At 34.2% G+C, this 19,033-nt stretch overlaps 1 protein-coding gene and 1 long non-coding RNA gene across 8 annotated transcripts; one reads left to right on the top strand and one right to left on the bottom strand.

The window, feature by feature from the left end:
- The first annotated feature begins 7,586 nt into the window (after positions 1-7,586).
- On the top strand, positions 7,587-10,718 carry LOC115988831 (receptor-like protein EIX2). The gene is made up of 2 exons (XM_031112453.1): positions 7,587-8,166; positions 8,300-10,718. The coding sequence occupies exons 1-2, from the start codon at positions 7,731-7,733 to the stop codon at positions 10,624-10,626; spliced, it is 2,763 nt and encodes a 920-aa protein (XP_030968313.1). The 5' UTR covers positions 7,587-7,730; the 3' UTR covers positions 10,627-10,718.
- Positions 10,719-12,353: 1,635 nt separating this feature from the next.
- On the bottom strand, positions 12,354-16,359 carry LOC115988832. 7 transcript variants are annotated; one of them, XR_004091667.1, is made up of 4 exons: positions 16,169-16,359; positions 15,604-16,070; positions 15,413-15,527; positions 12,354-12,739 (listed from the first exon to the last, which is right to left on the bottom strand). It is a non-coding gene; the product is annotated as an uncharacterized LOC115988832 (long non-coding RNA). The 7 variants fall into 7 exon arrangements; XR_004091671.1 differs by having other exon boundaries at positions 12,370-12,739; positions 15,735-16,070; XR_004091670.1 differs by having other exon boundaries at positions 12,370-12,739; positions 15,413-15,863; positions 15,947-16,070.
- Positions 16,360-19,033: the final 2,674 nt, after the last annotated feature.

Below are 19,033 nucleotides of genomic sequence, written 5' to 3'. Positions count from 1 at the left end.
GGTGGGTAGAGCAAAATACCAAACTTTTTCTTTCTTGAAGGATAGAGTTTGGAAAAAATTGCAAGGTTGGAAAGGGAAGATGTTATCCAAGGCGGGGAAGGAAGTGCTTATCAAGGCAATTGCTCAAGCTATTCCTACTTATAACATGGGGGTATTTCAATTACCGGTGAAATTGTGTGATGAACTCAACTCCTTGTGTGCTAAATTTTGGTGGGGGCAAATAGGCAATGAGAAGAAAATTCATTGGAAGAGTTGGGATTGTTTAACTCAACCAAAAAAGGAAGGGGGTATGGGCTTTAGAGATTTGAGGTATTTCAATCTTGCTATGTTAGCCAAGCAAGGTTGGAGGTTGCTGAAAAATCATGAGTCTCTAATGTTTAAATGCTTCAAGGTTAGATATTTTCCTCAATGTAATTTTCTTCATGCAAAAGATTTTCCAAACAGTTCTTTTGTTTGGAAAAGTATGGTGGCTGCCTTACCAATTTTGAAGAGTGGGTGTTGTTGGAGAGTAGGGAATGGAGAGTCCATTGAGGCAATTAAGGATAAATGGATTCCAAACTACCCTCCAAATAAAATTCTACATCCGGTGCATGATATGGAGGAGGGCTGGAGAGTATCAGATCTTATTGACTGGGACATTCATGGGTGGAAAAGGGACATCATTATGACACATTTTAATCGGGAAGAGGTTGAATCTATTTGTAGAATCCCATTGAGTCGAAGGGTTGTGGAGGATTCAGTGGTATGGCTGCATAATAAGAAGAGAGAGTATTCAGTTTGGTTTGGGTACCATCTTGCACGACAAGTGTTGAGGAAAGCTGGTTGGGCCGAATCATCAAATAGGAGTGGAAGGCAGCAGCTGTGGAGCACGATATGGAAGCTGAAAATACCTGGGAAAATTAAAATTTTTGGCTGGAGGGCATGCCATGATATTCTTCCCATATAGATGAGTTTAGCAAAATGAAAAGTTGTGTAGGAAAGCTTGTGTCACTACTGCCAGAGGGAACCCAAGGATGCTATTCATGCTATATGGGGGTGTGGAGTAGCCCAAGATGTTTGGGTAGGAAGCCTCACCGTGTTGCAGAAAATTCGGACTAACCATTGTGATTTTTTGCAGCTTGTTGAATTGTTGGCGGACAAGTTAGATACAACGGAGTTGGAGCTTTTCTTTATCCAGTCTTGGCTCATCTGGAATCAAAGGAACGTGGTTGTCCATGGAGGCTAGATGAAGGATCCACGGTGGCTGAATAAGAGGGCAGCCGAACTGTTAGACGAGTACAAGAAAGCACAAGCAAGGATGGTTATCTCCAATGCAACACCAAGATGCCACAGCTACTGGCAGCCCCCTATGCAGGAATTTCGATGTAGTGGTCTTCTCTTATATAAATTGTTCTGGTGTTGGCGCAATAGTTTGAAACCATGAAGGTGAGGTGATGGCTGCTATGTCGGCAAAGGGTGAGTATGTGCATAATAGCGATGAAGCAGAAGTTTTGGCCTGTCGCAAAGCCTTGGAGTTTGCTATGGAAGCTGGTTTCTCAAACTTGGTAATTGAGGGAGATAATTCAAATGTCATGAAAGCACTTTTGGCACCTGCAGTAAATAATTCCTTGTATGGGCATGTAGTTGATGACGTTAGATCTTATTTTTTGGGTTGGCAATTTGTTGGTCTTAGCTGTGTTAAAAGGGAAGGGAACATGGTGGCTGATTCCTTAGCTAGATTTGCTAGGAACATTGTGAATGCTTTGAATTGGATGGAGGATGAGCCCCCACTTGTTGTAGATGCTTTGCATTATGATCGTTTACATATTAATGAATGAGTAAACCTTTTGTCAAAAAAAAAGAAAAAAAAGAAAGAATATATATATATATATATACTGTGTGTAACAACATTTAAAAGGAACAAATAAAAAATAAGTGTACTCGTTGTTTTAAATTATCCATTCATCTTAATCAGAATTCAACAAACTAAATTTGATAAAATAGTTTTCAAATGAATAAAACTTTATAAAGCTTGAGTATAGTTTCCTCTTATTTGCAAAAGTTTCCACATAATTCATCCAAAAAAGTCTAACTCCAATTCCAAATGCCATGTTGCTTAATGTAAAGTTGTAAACTGTCAGCTTCTCATCTTTTTTAGGAATCCATCACCTCTTCTCAAAGGCATCATCCTAGCACACTGAGCCTTCACCATCCCTGTTAAACTTTAGCCCAAAGAACTATATAAAGATGCTTGAATCCCAAACATACTAAATAAAAATCCAAAACTTATCATATGTATTATATCCCTACACTTTCTTAATAGCCAAACCGAAATTATTAAAAAAAAAAAAAAATACAAACTTGCACACAATGATACAAAAAGAAAGAGAGTGTTTTTAAGATAATACCCAATTGTGATAATTAGAGTCCACTAGCAGCCCATGTAAAAAATACTTGTAGTCAACAATAGTGCAATGCAATCTGCTAGATAGATTAAGATCATTCACCCCAAAAAAAAAAAAAAAGTGTGAAATAGGAAGGGACATCCATAATAAACTTGAACATCTTAGTAAATCCTATGAAAATTTCAAAGTAATTTGACTTTCAAATTAAAATTTGCTAGAGCACACATCAAGGAATTTAGGATTTTGAACAATATTGAGTCAAAATCTGTAAAAATGAACAAAATAGTCCATCAGATTTGTGTAGACAAATCATCAAATTTAAATGGGATTAGTTCTAAAACTATTAACATCAAATGGAGGAGAAAAGAGAACTTCATGGGAATGAAGATAAACTCACTCTTCTATGTTTCGCTCATCGCAAGTAATTCTGAAAACGATGCATACATTTTTAACTCTCATTGCACCTTTGCAGTTAGACATAGAAAGATAGAAGAAAAATGTTTAAATCAAACTCAAACACTTCAACAAAATAAAATAAATATATAGAATAGATTAAAAACCATCTTTTTTATAGGAAGTAAGGAAGTAAGGTTAATTTAAAAACACAAATTGGTCAAGTTTTAGATTACCAATATTGATGCAGCAAAAATTAGTAGAGATCGTCATTGATATCAACGGCAACAACAGCTCCTTAAATCTCAACCATTTCAAATAAAAAATTTTCTCACTTTGAGTAAACATGAAAAATTCATACCAAATTTAACAAAATGCTTAATTGGACATGTGAGAACTCTAAAAGAAAACTGAAAGAAGCACACTTAGCAAATTTTTTTTTTTCTCCTCCCAAATGAAATCTCAAGGTAGCTTTGATTATACCAAAATGTGCATAAATATTAATTATAGTTGTTGCATGCAAAGTAGTGAAGTTGTCTAATATTGAACAGTTCCATAGTGGTGCACACTACACATTCCATAGTGGTGCACACTACACAGTACACTCACTTGCCCTTCCTGCTTGGTTTGAATTATAGTCTTTTATGTTCTAATATTATTGGACATGTTCAATAACGTATTGGGCTTTTTGTTTTCTGTCTTTCAAAGATGTTAACCGACAGTGAAAAATGCTAAGAGCTTTGTAACTTAGAGAGAATATCTGATCTCATAAAAGCGAAAAACAAAGGTTCGAATCTCCCTCTATCACTTAGTATAACAATTGTATTATTTAAAAAAAAAAAAAAATTGACAATGAAGAATGAAGATTGTTAGGACATATGTGATTCACTTGTTAGGAACATATGTCATTATTTTATGTAATTGGCTAATCTTTTGACAAAATGCACTTTACTTGTATTTGGGTAGAACTAGGATGTGTTTAATATTTTAAGAAATTTTGTTTCAAGATCAAGTGTTGAAGTCATGCAAGTCTGTCCAAGATTCAAGTCTGAAAAGTGTTTGTCATTAAAGCTCGACAGCTAGCTCGATAGCTAGCCATCTATCGAGCTTGAAGAGCTGTTCCAGCGTCGTAATTGATTTGTCATTGATTTGTTGTTATTGTTTTTGCTATTTGTCCAAATATTTTTCTTATTATCCAAATATGTGCATTTTTTTTTTATTATAGATTTTTCTTGTTATCTATTTGTTGGATTTCTTGAGTCAATTTGTAAAATTTTGGGAGAGGGGCTAAGTATATAAATTTCAAAGCCAAAATTAAAATTATTTTTATTAATATATATATTTTTTTCCAACATTGGAGGGGGGTGGCCCCCTCAGCCCTTGAATAGTTCCGTCACTGAATATGATCAATCATATATATATATATATATAGGGTAAATTCCACAAACCTCCCCTGAGGTTTGGACTAATACCAATAAAGTCCACAACATTTAAAAAGTGACCATTTTAGTCCTTTTTGCCAAACGGTTTGTAACACCGTTACTTTTTATTTTTCTTCATTCTTCTTGTTCTTTTCTCTCTCCAGAATCACCTCTCTCTTTCTCTCCTCATCTAAGGCCATAACCTCTGACCAAACCGAGCAACCCAGCCACTCGACCCGACCTACCACCACTTCAAATTAACCATCCTCTGCTCAAATCCGGCGACGATCAGCCATCCTTCGCTTAGCTCCGGCGACGATTTTTCTCAGATCTGTTTAGATCCGATGAGTTTGGTTCAGATCCGAAGTATTTTCAAAAACCCACTTAGATCCGGCGATGTTTAAGCTTAGACCGGTAACGTTTCACTCTCCTCCACTTAGATCCGGCGACTTCTGGCGACGTTTCAATCTCCTCTGCTCAAATTCGGCGCCGTGGTGGTGGGTTTGCAATTTCTCTTCTCTCTTCCTCTTTGCGGTGGCGCTGTGGTGGTGGGTTTTGTAGTGGGTCGGTTTTGGTTAGGATTGGTGATGGAGAATTTGGTTTTTTGTGGGTGTGTTGGATTTTTGTGGGTTTTGGTTAGTGTTTTTGGTTCTGGGTTTGTTTTGGGGTGGTTGGTGTTGCTTATGGATTTGTGGGTTTTGTTGGTGGTCGGTGGTTCTGGGTTTGTGGGTTTTGTTGATGCCGTTGCTTTGCTGGTGGTTGATGGTTTTGTGGGTTTTGTTGGTGGTTGGTGGTTGGTGGTCACTGACTTTTTGTGGGTTTGCTGGGTCGGGTCGTTGGCTTTGTGGATTCTATTCTTCAATTTTTTTCTTCTTCTCTGAATTACAGAAAGGGAAGAGAGAAGACTCAGGAGAGGGGTTAGAGAGAGGACAGAGGGAATGTAACGGTGTTACAAACCGTTTGGCAAAAAGGACTAAAATGGTCACTTTTTAAATGTTGTGGACTTTATTAGTATTAGTCCAAACCTCAGGGTAGGTTTGTGGAATTTACCCATATATATATATATATATCATACAAAGGCCGTTGCCTTAATTCAACAACCCAAAAAAAAAAAAAAAAAAATTCTAACAGCCCAATGCTGATGAGCGAAAGCCCCCATTGTTTAGTTTAAGGAAAAAGAAAAAGTAGAAAAAGCAATACGACTGCAACGTGGAAAAAGCGAAAAAGTAGTCTCCGCCGAGTGGTAATTGGGTCCTAGTGTTTTTATGCATGACTCACGAGTCCATACTCACTAGTCCATACCGTGTCTGAATTTTAAATAGCGGTTACGATTTATAATAATTCTTTTCTGACAGTCTAATGAGTCAAAGCCCATTTTAGAAAAGAAAACAAATCTTATCTGGCCTCTATCCTTGTGGGCCGGTTATGGTGCTTCTTGTGTCTCCAAGTAAGTAAGCCCCAAATTATCCAATTATTAAAAAAAAAAAAAAAAAAAAAAAAAAACACTGAAGTTTACCGACTTGCCGTGTGGAAAAGGAATTGTATGGTTTACAGTTTACGTTATGACTCGCGAACGAGTCACGGGGGTATGTGGAAGAGCTTTGGCTTACCGTGTGGGACCATTAAAAACAAAAAGGGTGATCAACCATTGGAAAAAGGATACTGAGTGGGAAAAGAGAAAAAAAAAAGGTTTGTATTATTTATTTATTTATTTATGCATGCATGAGCAATTAGCAATTGAGTCATCATCATTGACCTGACCACTGACCAGACCAGTCTATCTAGATTACAGTTTGTTCAAACTTGAAAAAAATTTGAGTAATGCTATATACACATAAAAGTGTACAATTTTGTGTCATAACTCGCCACATGACGAGTTATGAATGGTAAAAGTGTGTCCTCACATGGCTCACTATCACACATCTACCAATCACAACTTACTTATAAAATCAAAGTAATAGAAAATGTTCATAGATGAGCCAAATTAGCACTATTCAAACATTTAGATATAAAAACTGAAGCTTGTAAATAGGAAAAATAAACTTTGATATCTCATAAGCGAACCACTTTATCTCAAAGAGATTGATTTTACTTGGAACTCGTATTTATCGATTTTGTAATAAAAAATATGTGATGCACATAAAACAAATGTTTAAATTTGAACTTGAAATTGAAACTCCTAGACGAAAATTAACAACTCCGCTTTTAAAAGGACACACAAGATCTCTTTAAATTAAAATAAAAAATAAAAAACCCATACCTTCAAAACACTCAACCCGTTAATTAACTACCCTTGGCTAAATCTCAAGTTCCACCACCATAGTTGTGCAATCCCCAAGTAGCCTCCAACAAAAGCCATTATGGTCAAAGCAAATCAGCCACTATGAAATCTTAACCCAAGTATTAAAACACTCCGATTCAACAAATTTGAACCTTTTCCACTTTTCTACCCTAATAATCACAGAAGCATACCATTAAAGTCACAAAATTAGAAAAAAAAATAAATTAAAAGAGATTTTAATAATGTGAAAACTATACCTCATTGTACTATTTCTTCTTAGAGATAGATTGCTCAAGGATTTGCTTTTCCACCTACAATCCTAGAAAAGAAAAGAAAAATAAAAACCTAGTAATGTTTTATTACACAGTGTAATCAAGTTAGAAAAATAAAACTACAGATTTGGAATTGAAATCAATCAATGATACATAAATCCAAGAGAGAGTTAAATACACTTAAATTGTCCTTTTTGCTAGAAGAATTTATAAATTTATCTCTCCAAAATAATAAAGAAGAATTTATAGATTTATCTCTTTGCAATAATTATATAAGTGACATAGAGAAAAAGTTGGGATAATGATAAATATTTCTTTCTTGAAGGAGCAGTAATTGTATGTGGCTAAGGTGAATTCAAATATCAAACACATATATTGAATTCTAATGGATTGTGAGGTGAACTTTTTTTTAACGTGTATTTGATATTTGAAAATGATGTAGTGGGAGTAGTGAGTTTTATTTTATGTATTTGTCTCTAACTTTTTTGTCCCTAACTTTTATCCATGCTTAAACATAAGGCGTATGATCATTTTTGAACCACATAAAATAACAAAGAGTCTAACATGGATAACAGGATTAAATGTCAGCCAAGTCTGCTAAGAAATGGAATTGTTTAGAAGAGATTAGGAATGTGGTAAAGGAAAAAGAAAAAGTAGAAAAAGCAATATGAATCAGATGATTCCTGCAACGTGGAAAAAGTGAAAAAGTAGTCTCCGCCGAGTGGAAAATGGGTCCTAGTGTTTTTACGCATGACTCACGAGTCACGAGGCAGGTAGCTACTTCTACTCACTAGTCCATACCGTGTGTGGATTCTAACAAGAACTTTCACTTACCGTGTTGGTCATCCTTGACCTGACCATTCCAATCTAAGTATTAGTTCACACTTCAGTGATATATATTCATCGTTAATGCATGGCTTTCGTTTCATAAAAATCCACAAGACTCATCATTAGCATTGCACTATCAGTAAAATACGCCATGATGATTAATTATAATCATACTGTTTTTGTATTTCTTCTTTTGTCCTTGGGGATATTCAAACTGGGTTCATGCATTGAAAATCAGAGTCAGAATAATAATGAAAATCAGAGTCAGAATAATAATGTGGCAGTGAAATGCATCAAAAGTGAAAGAGAAGCACTTCTCAAATTCAAGGAAGGCGTAATTGATTTTCCAGGTAAGCTTTCTTCATGGGTCGATGAAGATTGCTGCCAATGGAATGGCGTAGATTGCGACAGCGAATCAGGTCATGTTACCAAGCTCAATCTTAGCAACCCAGCTGGACGCCACAGGCACTATGAGTATGACGGAAATGATGATAATTATCCCATTCCATCAGATCATCCCGCTTTAGATGCGGTTAAATCATGTTATTATTGCAGGAATGCTGACATGAGTGAAACTTATTCTAGGGGTAGGTAACTTCTTCTTTGATTCACTTTAAATATTTAAAGTGAATGACTTCAACGGTATTTGAATTCCTGAATTTTTTGGCATGCTAGAGAACTTGATGTATCTAATCTCTCTTATATATGCATCTCTTTCAGGGTCTAAAGTTAAAGCATCTGTTAAAGCATCTTTTTCAGGGGATGTTAAAACATCGGTTAAAGCATCTTTTTCAGGGGATGTAAATGCATCTCTTTCAGGGGAGATTAGTCCTTATCTCGGCAATCTGTCGAGCCTGACGCATACTGACCTTGAAGGAAACTACAATTTGTCTACCAAAAATTTGAATTGGGTCTCAAGTCTCTCTTCTTTAGAGTACCTGTATTTGGGGGGAGTGAAGATCAATCATACCAAAGCAGATTGGCTGCATGCAATTAACATGCTTCCTTCCCTTCTGGAGTTAAGTTTATGTTCATGTCAGCTTGAACACCTTCCATCTTCCCTTGATTTCCTCAATTTCACCTCTCTTCATGTCCTTGATTTATCATACAACTCATTTAAAACCTCCATACCTCAGTGGCTGTTTAATCTTACGAGTCTAACAAAACTTGATTTGACTTTTAGCAATCAAGGAGGAAAAATCCTTGATTCATTTGGGAGACTTGGAAGTCTAAAATACCTCTATCTCGGTGGTAACCACTTTTATGGTTCAATTCCAGCTTCTATTGGCAATTTGTCATCCTTGAAGGAGTTGGACCTCTCATACAATGAGATGAATGGAACCATTCTAGAAAGTTTTGGGCAACTCTCAAAGCTAGTCAATTTGTATCTCCTAGAAAATTCTTGGGAAGGAGTCATAACAGAAGTCCAATTGATGAATCTCAAAAGCCTAGAAGAGTTTATGCTAACAACAAACAAAAGTCAGTCTCTAGTTTTCAATGTGACAGAGAACTGGGTTCCTCCATTCAGCCTTAAATCTCTTCATCTAGAAAGCTGTCTCATTGGTCCCAAATTTCCTAAATGGCTTCAAGTTCAAAGTGAGCTTACCTATGTCATCCTAAAAAACGTTGAAATCAAAGGCACCATACCTGAGGAATGGTTCTCTATGATATCTTCTAACCTCACCCACTTGGATCTATCCAATAATCAGATAAAAGGGAACTTGCCGCACCAATTAGTATTTCCAAATGTGACTAAGCTATTTCTACAAAGCAATTTGTTTTCAGGCCCTATCCCATCAAATATTAGTGATCTAATGCCAAGCTTGCAATATTTAGATCTTTCAGAGAACTTCCTCTATGGTGAAATTCCTTTGTCCATATTGAAAATAGAACATCTTAATATTCTTGTCCTCAGGAGAAATAATCTTTCAGGGGAGCTCCCTCATCATTGGAGCGAGTCACAAATGAGCTTGCTCGTTGTGGATATTTCATACAACAACATATGTGGAAAAATTCCCAGCTCAATGGGTTTCTTAGGAAACCTTTCTATATTAGTGTTGAGCAACAACAATCTTAGTGGAGAAATTCCTTCTTCCTTGCAAAATTGTTCTATTGTGAGCATGGATTTCGGGGGGAATCGTCTCTCGGGGAATCTTCCGTCATGGATACACTCAAACATCTTCATGCTACGCCTACGATCAAATCTATTCAGTGGAATCATCCCTAAAAAATGGTGCAATCTTCATAAACTTCACATCCTAGATCTTGCACAAAATAATCTCTCTGGGAGCATTCCAGATTGTTTCAACAATTTTACTGCTATGGTTGATAGCAACACCTTAGAGTCCAATCCTATTGAGAACTATACAGAGGAAGCATACATAATGACAAAAGGAAGTTATTATAAATATGATCGCACTCTCCAACTAGTTACCTGCATTGATCTTTCAGGGAATAGTTTGACTGGAGGAATTCCTATTCAAATAACACGCCTCACAAGATTGGGCACGCTAAACTTGTCAATGAATCATCTAATTGGAAGCATTCCTAAGAATATAGGAAACATGCGGTGGCTAGAAACACTTGATCTCTCAAACAATAGACTTTTTGGACCTATTCCTGGAAGCATGTCATCTTTGACTTCCTTAGTACACTTGAACCTATCTTTTAACAACTTGACAGGAAGAATCCCATCTGGTAATCAGCTCCAAACACTAATTGATGCAACCATATACAAGGGAAACCCTTCGTTGTGTGGGTCTCCTCTTCCAACCAAGTGCCCAGGAGATGAAACATTTGATGGCCCAAGTATTGCTGGTGTTGATGACAAACATGGTGGAGATGATTATGAAAGGATATGGTTCTATGCTAGTATCGGACTCGGGTTTGTTGTTGGATTTTGGAGTGTTTGCGGCACCCTACTATTGAAGAAGTCATGGAGGCACTGTTACTTTTGTTTCTATGATGACATCAAAGATAGGATAGCATTGCTAATTGCATTGAGAGTAGTTCATTTGAAAAGGAAATTTGGGTTGGAAAAAAATTGAAGTTTGTAGATTGGAAAGCTGGTTTAGTTCTAAATTTGAGGTATGCATGTGTTTTGTGAAATCTTAAGTTAAATATTTTTTATCTTGGTTTTTCTGTTTGAGTTTTTGGTTGTTATACATGTGTTTGCTTTGTAGTTGACCTATTTGATGATTTGCCTATGTTCTTTTCCATTTTGATTTCTGAGTTTACATTTATGAATTTTAGGGTTTTGATTCATTTGAAATTTATATTGGTATTAGAGATAAGATGTAGAAGATTATTTTAATTTTTGTTCAATTCATTCTTTCTTTGCTTCTTTTGCATTTTGGTTGTGTAGGTAATATGTTTGATAGTTTAGATCATCAACTTCTATTTCATAAACAATTACTAGTCCAATTTCTTTTGGGTATGTATCAGTATCTCAACGGGTGCATGGGAATATTGGATTTGACAAGTGTTTGCATCTTAACATGTCCAAAAAAAAAAAAAAAAAAATTCAGGCATATTCCTATATTTTATGTGAAATTTACACTTTTACTCCCTAAATAAAATGTTGCTGGTTGCTAAATAAACAAAGCAAGACTTTTACTCTCTATAGGCATAGGGAAACCTGAGTTATCAATGGTCAAGGAAAAAAAATCCAGTGGTCAAAGGAAGTAATTCTGATCCAAAAGGTCACGAAAAAGAGAAAGAGGGTCTTATTTTGTTGAGTCTGTTGACTGAACAAAATAAGGAGAAAGACTAAAAGAGGGACCTAATATTTTTTATAAGTTCATGCATGTATGATGCATGAGGCGTCATATATATATATATATATATATATATATTACCATTTGTGAAAAAAAAAATGAAGAATGTGTTTGGATATTTGAATCTAAATTTGTATTTTAAAGTGATGAATTTAAAATGCCTAAATTTCAAAGGATTAGATTATGCCACGTAGTCATCACACTGACATATCCATTGGGAAAAGTTGATCCACATGGTTCGTTTGGAATAGTTGCTTAGTTTTTACATACTTGGCATGAGCTGATTTTGACTACAGTTTATGAGGGTCATTTCTATACGCTTCTTGTGTTAATATATACTAGTGTTTAACCTGCGCAATGCGCGGGATCATTTTATAGTTTAGGCTCACCTTTACATCACTCACACCATAAAACTCCTTTGATAGGTTTGACCTTTGTGTTGCATGTAAGACACGCAAAATTAATACCCCATATGTTGTTATCATTAACAATCTTGGCTTTGCATGTCACCAATTAATTTGATCTATCTGTGATAAAATTGTATATATGTTAACATTATGCTATTCCTTTTTATTTATTTAACAGATTAACAGCTTTCCTAATACTTGAACAACTTGGACTTCAAAAAAGGAAAAAAGTAAGACCAAGCACAATAGATTAATAGGTTTCCTGATATTTAGTTTTCCAAAAGTTGGCAATCTCTCGTAATGGTTTGCATTTTGATTTTCTCAACTCCAAATATTTGCCTTGTTCATGGCCTTTAGTTGTTATTTGTATAATATAAACCTAAAAGGTCAACAATCAAGCTCAATACTTAAAATTAGGACTTAGATTCATTACTTGAAATTAGAAGCTTTTTAATGTAGCACCTATAAAAATGCATACTCAGCATTCTCAATTTTCATCAATCTTGTATTCCCAAAATAAGGCTTGCACTAAACAGTGCGGCAATCTAACAGAGACAAATGAATTACAATCTACAATTATAACTGAATTCAAAATTAGAATCACATATATTACAAAACTTAAATTCATGTTGATATAAGAATCTTAGGATGCTTAGATTACAAAACCATAGCCTAAATACAGAAATTTAAATCTCTCATAATCTGAAATAAAACAGAAAACTAAGTAAATAAGAAAAGGGTATAAGGAATAGAACTTGGTGCATAATTCTTAAACATTTTTTATGCATCCAAGTCTTCTATTTTAGCAACTATTTTTCTATTATGTAAGAAAGTTATCCATCCAATCCTTTAGGAGGTCCTTTTGGCATAATTTCCTTTGTGACTTTTGAAATGTCAAAGTTGATGTAGAGCTTTGTTTGAAATGTCAAAGTTGATGTAGAGCTTTGTTGCCCATGTGAATGACAGTCAATAGTTACCTACAAATTTTTTTAATCAATTAGGCATTAACATTTGTCATGTTTTCATTTAAAGTATATGAGAATAATATCTAATAATATTTAAAAGAAACACCCAGACGATCAAATAGTTAAACTTAGAGGTGAGAAAAACATAACTTTCATTTCACAAAAATGATATAACTCTCATGCTCAACACATATTGCAAAGATCAAAACCACATCTATATTTCATGCCCAACTGACAAAACACAAAGTAGCAAGGCACAGATTAATTAAGTTTAAATATAACTTAAGAAACCAAAATGCTCTAAAACAGAAAATGTAGTGAGCTCAAGTATAAGCGAAATCTGGTTTTCACTTATGCTTTACCCAAGGATTTCTATGGGTAATAGTGATCTGTGCAATTATTCTCTTTGGACTATGATATATCTACTCCCTTTAATTTAATTTAACTTGGCATGATGTTTCTATGGATAATAGTGATCTATGCAACATCTAGCTGAGCTGGTTTTTGGTTTGCACAACATGTGAAACCAAAAAATGACATCTCTTAACCATTAGAACAGAGATTGCAAACTATTTTTCATGTTGCATCAAATGCTGTAGCCTTACTTCCTACTTTTAAAGTCCTACAATAGAAGGTAAGATCCAATTCATGTCTAGTGGAATTTCAAGTGCATTGTATCATGCGTGTGATCTGTAACTGGTGTTCACTATTCTTAGTGAAAATGCAAAGAGGGCAGTCCATATAATTGCAGCCATTATTTTCGATTGCTCAAAAAAAAAAAAAAAAGCATAGCAATTTTAAATTGCAGTAGAGAAAGATGAAAGAAATACTGCAAACGAAGCCTAAGAAAACGTTGAAAATATGGGTTGAATTGTAAAAGGTAATGCAGCAGTTCAGTGAAAATTTAAATATGAAAATGAAGGTTTGGACCATGACTAATCAAACCTTGATTCTCCATTTGTTAGTGGTTCATGTACAGCCCAGAATTCAGATAGCTACAAAATCTATCAATAATTAAAATTATTTTAGTAATAGGAAGGGGTAAAAATAAGTTGGTTCCAAAAAATAATTAGTGGAGTACAGAGCAAAAAATGATGATATAAATACCAAGAAGTGTTTTGCTAGCAAACAAAGAAACCACATCAAGTGTCAAATTCACTTTTTGGAAACTGGAAAAAAACGAATGAAATGTTATTGTCCTAAAAACACTAATGAAATGGTAAAATTAACAAATAAAATAGTAAATATATTGAAGTGGGTGATAGCTAGTGGCTAGAACACGTGAGCCACACGTGGAGTTGGAGCAATCCAGCAAATTGTAACGTGAAAAAAGAAACCTTCGACTTAGAGATTCATAAGTAAAAAACTGTAAAAGGGACAAAGAAGTAAGGACGAAGAAGAAGAAGAAAAAGAAGAAGAAGGGAAGAAAAACCAGACTAAATAGTGAGTGTAGATGCCATATACTAAGGAGTCAGAGAGAGAGACCAAGAAATGGGTCTCCTTTCATGGTCAACTCCAACTCTCCAATGTAAGTTTGCTCAAAAAAAAATTTTATATACATCCTAGTTTTTTTGAATGCCCATTTAATATAAGAAAATTCTTCCTAAGTCCAGCAAAAACCAATGTGGCTTGATCCAAGTTGGGGGAGAAAAGGAACTCTTGTGTTAGAGCTGTGAAATTATAGAACATAACAAAAAACTTTCATTATAATCTAACTTTGTCAATAATATTGGTTAGTAAGGTGGGTCTGAGGATCTGAATTATAACACATGAAATCAAGTCAAACAAAGAAATTAAATTAACTTGCATTGTGTACATAACTAATAAAAAATTCGTCTCTTCCCTCAAAAAAAAAAAAAAAACTAATAAAAAATTCAAACAGAACAACAAATCATGCATAGTCCTAAAACACAGAACAAAGGATAAGGATTTTCCTAGACTCAAACATGCATGTGGTATAAACTTAGAGTAAGCATTTAGCAAATAAGAAGCAGCACAATTTAACCCCCCACCCCACTCATATTTTATATGATAATGATATAAATCATATAATAGGTAGTACATTCAAAACAGGATTGGCAGGGTGAAAATTCATCAGTTATAGATGTCTCATTCAAACACGGTTTCTTCATGTGGGTTTGGCAGCAACAAAAAAAGGAAACCATTTAGGCAATAAACATAAAGATAAAAGAAGTAAAAAAAAAAAAAGTAGGAAAACTATGAACATTAATCTCATGAGCTATTCCTTTCTGTAGATACCATGGTACTATAACCTAATATACACTATACAAATCACATGCATGAACTAATTAAAATATCGCTTGTCAATCCCTAGCAAATATAGGAAAAACCATGGGACTGCAGTATCATTCTTAATGAACAAAACATGCAACCCACATGATTTTTTTTAAACTGTGATGAGAATTTGTAAAGAATAAAACATGTTAGCCACGCGAGTTCTTCAACACCACATTATCTTAAAAGCGAAGTTTTAAATTTGAGTCAATTGATGTTTTATAAAAACAAATACCCTAAACAAAATTAAATCTAACACAAATACCCAAAATAAAATAAATCTCTTAAAGCAACTATTTGATTCTAACCAAAAGACTTTAGTTCAAACGGATTCCAACCCAAATTCTAGACTTTAAAGCCGAATTTGTTATTTTTATTTAAAAGCTTTACCTGCCAATGGGTGGGAATACTCTGTTTCCTCTTTCTCGCTGTCCATCTCTTCGTCTTTGTGCGTGACTTACAGTTACCAACTTTCTCTTAATGTTGATTCTAAATGTTTCGGTTTCTTTATATGTAAACAGCAAAAGGTTGTCAGTCATAAGGTTTAAGCACAAACAATCAAAGCAAAATAATCAAAATACCTTAATCTCAGCCAAATACGTATAGCAAAAACAATCCCAAGCCTAAATAATATTTAACGCCAATTTCTTTCTCAAAAAGTAAAAAATGTTTTACAAAATCGAAACTTGCTGATAGCAAGTCAGCGAGAGACCGGATGAATCATGATTGTGGAAGGCCAGAATGGCGGTAATGGCAGTCCTCAAATGTTTCTCTCTCTGCCTTATGATCTCTATCAATCGCTGTTTTTGGAATCTAAATATCTACCAAAACATTCAAAAACCTAAAATCAAAATTAAAAGTAGGATTGGATTCTAACCCAAAATATAAATCCAACAAAAGAAAATTTGGGGAATCCTTCTTGACCTTTCAGTTTCAGTCGAATCTCCACTGCGCCGCAAACTTTTTTTTTTGTCTCCTTCCCTTTCTCTGTATCGCTACGAACTCTGCTTGGTTCCTCTATCTTCGTATCCCTTAATCAAAACCAAATCTGACCCAAAATACCAATCTAAATCATAATTAACACCCAATTGATTCTCCAAATAAAAACTCAAAACCCTAAATTTTTAAATTTAAAACAGAACTTACCAGTAGTGATTCCGATGGTTGGGTAGCGAGTGGAGGCTTACGGTGATGGCAGAAAATCTAACAGGAAGTGAGAGACATCTTTTCATTCTTGATTGCAAACTGCAGTTTTTGATCTCTCGATCTCTCTCTCCTTCTCCGTTCTCTGCCTCTCTATTTTTCTGTCTCACTTTTCTCTCGGTCTCTCTTTCTCCTTTCTCCGTGTAGCAATCTTTCTTTTTTTTTTTTTTGTCTTAACCGGTTAGTTTTATTTTATACCAAGAGGGCTTCAAACAGTAGTGAAAAATTATAATTTATTGCTTTTAAACGGTGTTATAGCGTTATGAAAGGATATAATGTATCGCTTTTTAAAGTTATATGTGTCTGAATTTTAGGTAGGGACTTTTCCTATTTGTCATTATCTCCTTAATTTTAGGAACTCATTTTCTCTCAACTTCTACTTTTATATATATATATATATATATATATATAGATATAGATAGTGGTAGTCTCATCAAGACAATTGTTTTACTCAAGTGATACTTTTATCTTCACAATTTTATTTTTTTTATTTTGGTAGTAACTATGAAGAAGCATAAAAATAACCAGGCGGTTATAATCATTACTTTGGCATTTTATTCTTTCGCCATTTAGTTACATCTAAAATTGAGAAAGAGACTTGGAGCTTTGTTAGCATGCAAAATCCCAAAACAATTCCCCTTTATTAGGTCAAAGTTATTGGTTAAGTAAAATATTAGACAATATGAAAATACACTATTGGTCTATAAAATATCTTAGACCCCACAACACTCGACAAATAAACTCCTAAAAAGAATCCCTCTCCTTATTTAAAATTCTAACTCTAGCTATGGCATTGTAGCTAGCATCTATTGCAGGCCCTTTAGTCTCATTTGCACGCAATGACCCTTGATTGCCATGATTGTTCAATTTAGGACTTTTATATTAAATTTATTTTGTTTTGAATTGGGAAGACCCTGTTTCTAAAGGACTTGGTTTGGATTTGTATTAGGTCATCAATTTTTTGATTTGGTAATACTGATGCCACATCACTTAAAAAAATCACATTATTATTGTTTGTTGTGAAATTTTAAAGTACTCGCAAATATATGAACCGTACCAAAGTATAGTTTGAAAAGAATGAGATCGAACCCACAGGAATATGAATGAACATAGGAAAATTAATTAAAACTTAACCAAATTAATCCTAATCTAGTTTAATAAAAATTAATTGTTTTGAAATTAAAATAAACTAAGCATATAATTAAACAAAGCAAAAATGTGATATAAAATAGTAAAAAGATGTAAACAAACAAGAGAAATGAATTAAGGTTTTGGAATCCGCCTTGTAAGTCATATCAGCATATATTTATGATCATTAATTTTTCCCAACCCATTGCATGTTAATCTAAAAATTAATCTTGCTATCACGGAAAATATTCTCATTAAAATCTCTATTTAATATTCTAAAGTATGCTCTTATTCGTTTCTTAGGTATAAAATCAAATCATCAATTGTATTTGTCGGCAAACAAATCACAAAAGATATCCAATTTTATAATCAAACAATTATAAAACCAAACATTAGATTAATTAAGATAAATCCAAAATTATGAGAAAAACATGATTGAACTCATATTAAGAAACCTATCTTAGTTAATTGTAATGAAGTAAGGACAATTTAAATCATTAAACAACAACTATTGTAAGGAAAATCAAATCACATAACTAACACTAACAATCCTTTAGAAGGTTTCATCCTTAACCTTAATTGAAAATTTAGTTACTCATAATAGTTGACAAAAAAACACAAAAACAAAATACGAAGCATTAAATTTGACAAATAAAATAAAGCTAGAGTGAAAAAGATAAATCACAGTGCTAGAGAAAAGCAGGTCGTCCTTTGTTTCAGCTCTCTTCTAACCTGCGTTTCAGCTCTCTTCTAGCCAGCCCCCAATATTTTCTATTTCCCTCTATTTATACTTACATTCACATATGTGGCTGAGACCTAAAAGCTCATCTTTAAAACCAACGTGGCCCAAAAGTAAGTACTCGTAGGTAGATGTTTTGGTGAACAAATGAAGAGGCCCACGTCAAACTTCCAAAGCCCATCTGTACATTTCCATGCAAACAATATTTTGTTTTCTTCTGTCTACCTTTATTCACCACGTTAGATTAACATTGGCCTCACTCTTTATTTTGCCTTTTTCTTTTCTTCACTCCTTGTTGGACTTGCCAGCCCGTGCTTGTGTAAGTCATTCCCTTGGACTAGGCCTCGTCAATGGGCCGGGCCGGGCTGCCCTGACCCGTTTTTACATGGCCCATGGGTCTAATGGGCTGGACTTAACGGGCTGTTGACTAGTCAATGAGCTGGGTCGGGCCGGGCTGGATGGAAAAACCTTAGCCCATGGCCCTACCCATGGGCAATGCCCATTTGGGCTTTAGCGGGCTGGGCTAGTGAGGTGGGTTTAATGGGCTATCCATGGGCATTTTTAATAGGTCTTCAATGGAGTTATAAAAATTTAACCAAAAAAATTATAATTATATATTATTACAAACTATCAAATTGAACAATTAAATCTACTAAAAAGATTCAATTAAAAAAAATACTAAGACATACCTCTTAAAAAGGTACTAAAATAAGATTAATTAACTTTTATTGATAAGAATAAATAACTACATTGAATTAAATATCAACTCTTAAAGGAAATATTTGAAGAATAAAATATCAATTCTTAAAGGAAATATATGAAGAATCAAATATCAACTCATTAAGGAAAGAATTTCTTCCAACCAACGGTAAGCTTTTTTTTTTTTAATTTTTTTATTTTAAGGAATTTCTTCTATAATTGTAAGGAAAGAATTGGAATTT

The sequence above is a fragment of the Quercus lobata genome, chromosome 5 (genome assembly GCF_001633185.2).
Source record: "Quercus lobata isolate SW786 chromosome 5, ValleyOak3.0 Primary Assembly, whole genome shotgun sequence".
Taxonomy (NCBI): domain Eukaryota; kingdom Viridiplantae; phylum Streptophyta; class Magnoliopsida; order Fagales; family Fagaceae; genus Quercus; species Quercus lobata.
This window is presented reverse-complemented; position numbering and strand designations above follow the sequence as displayed.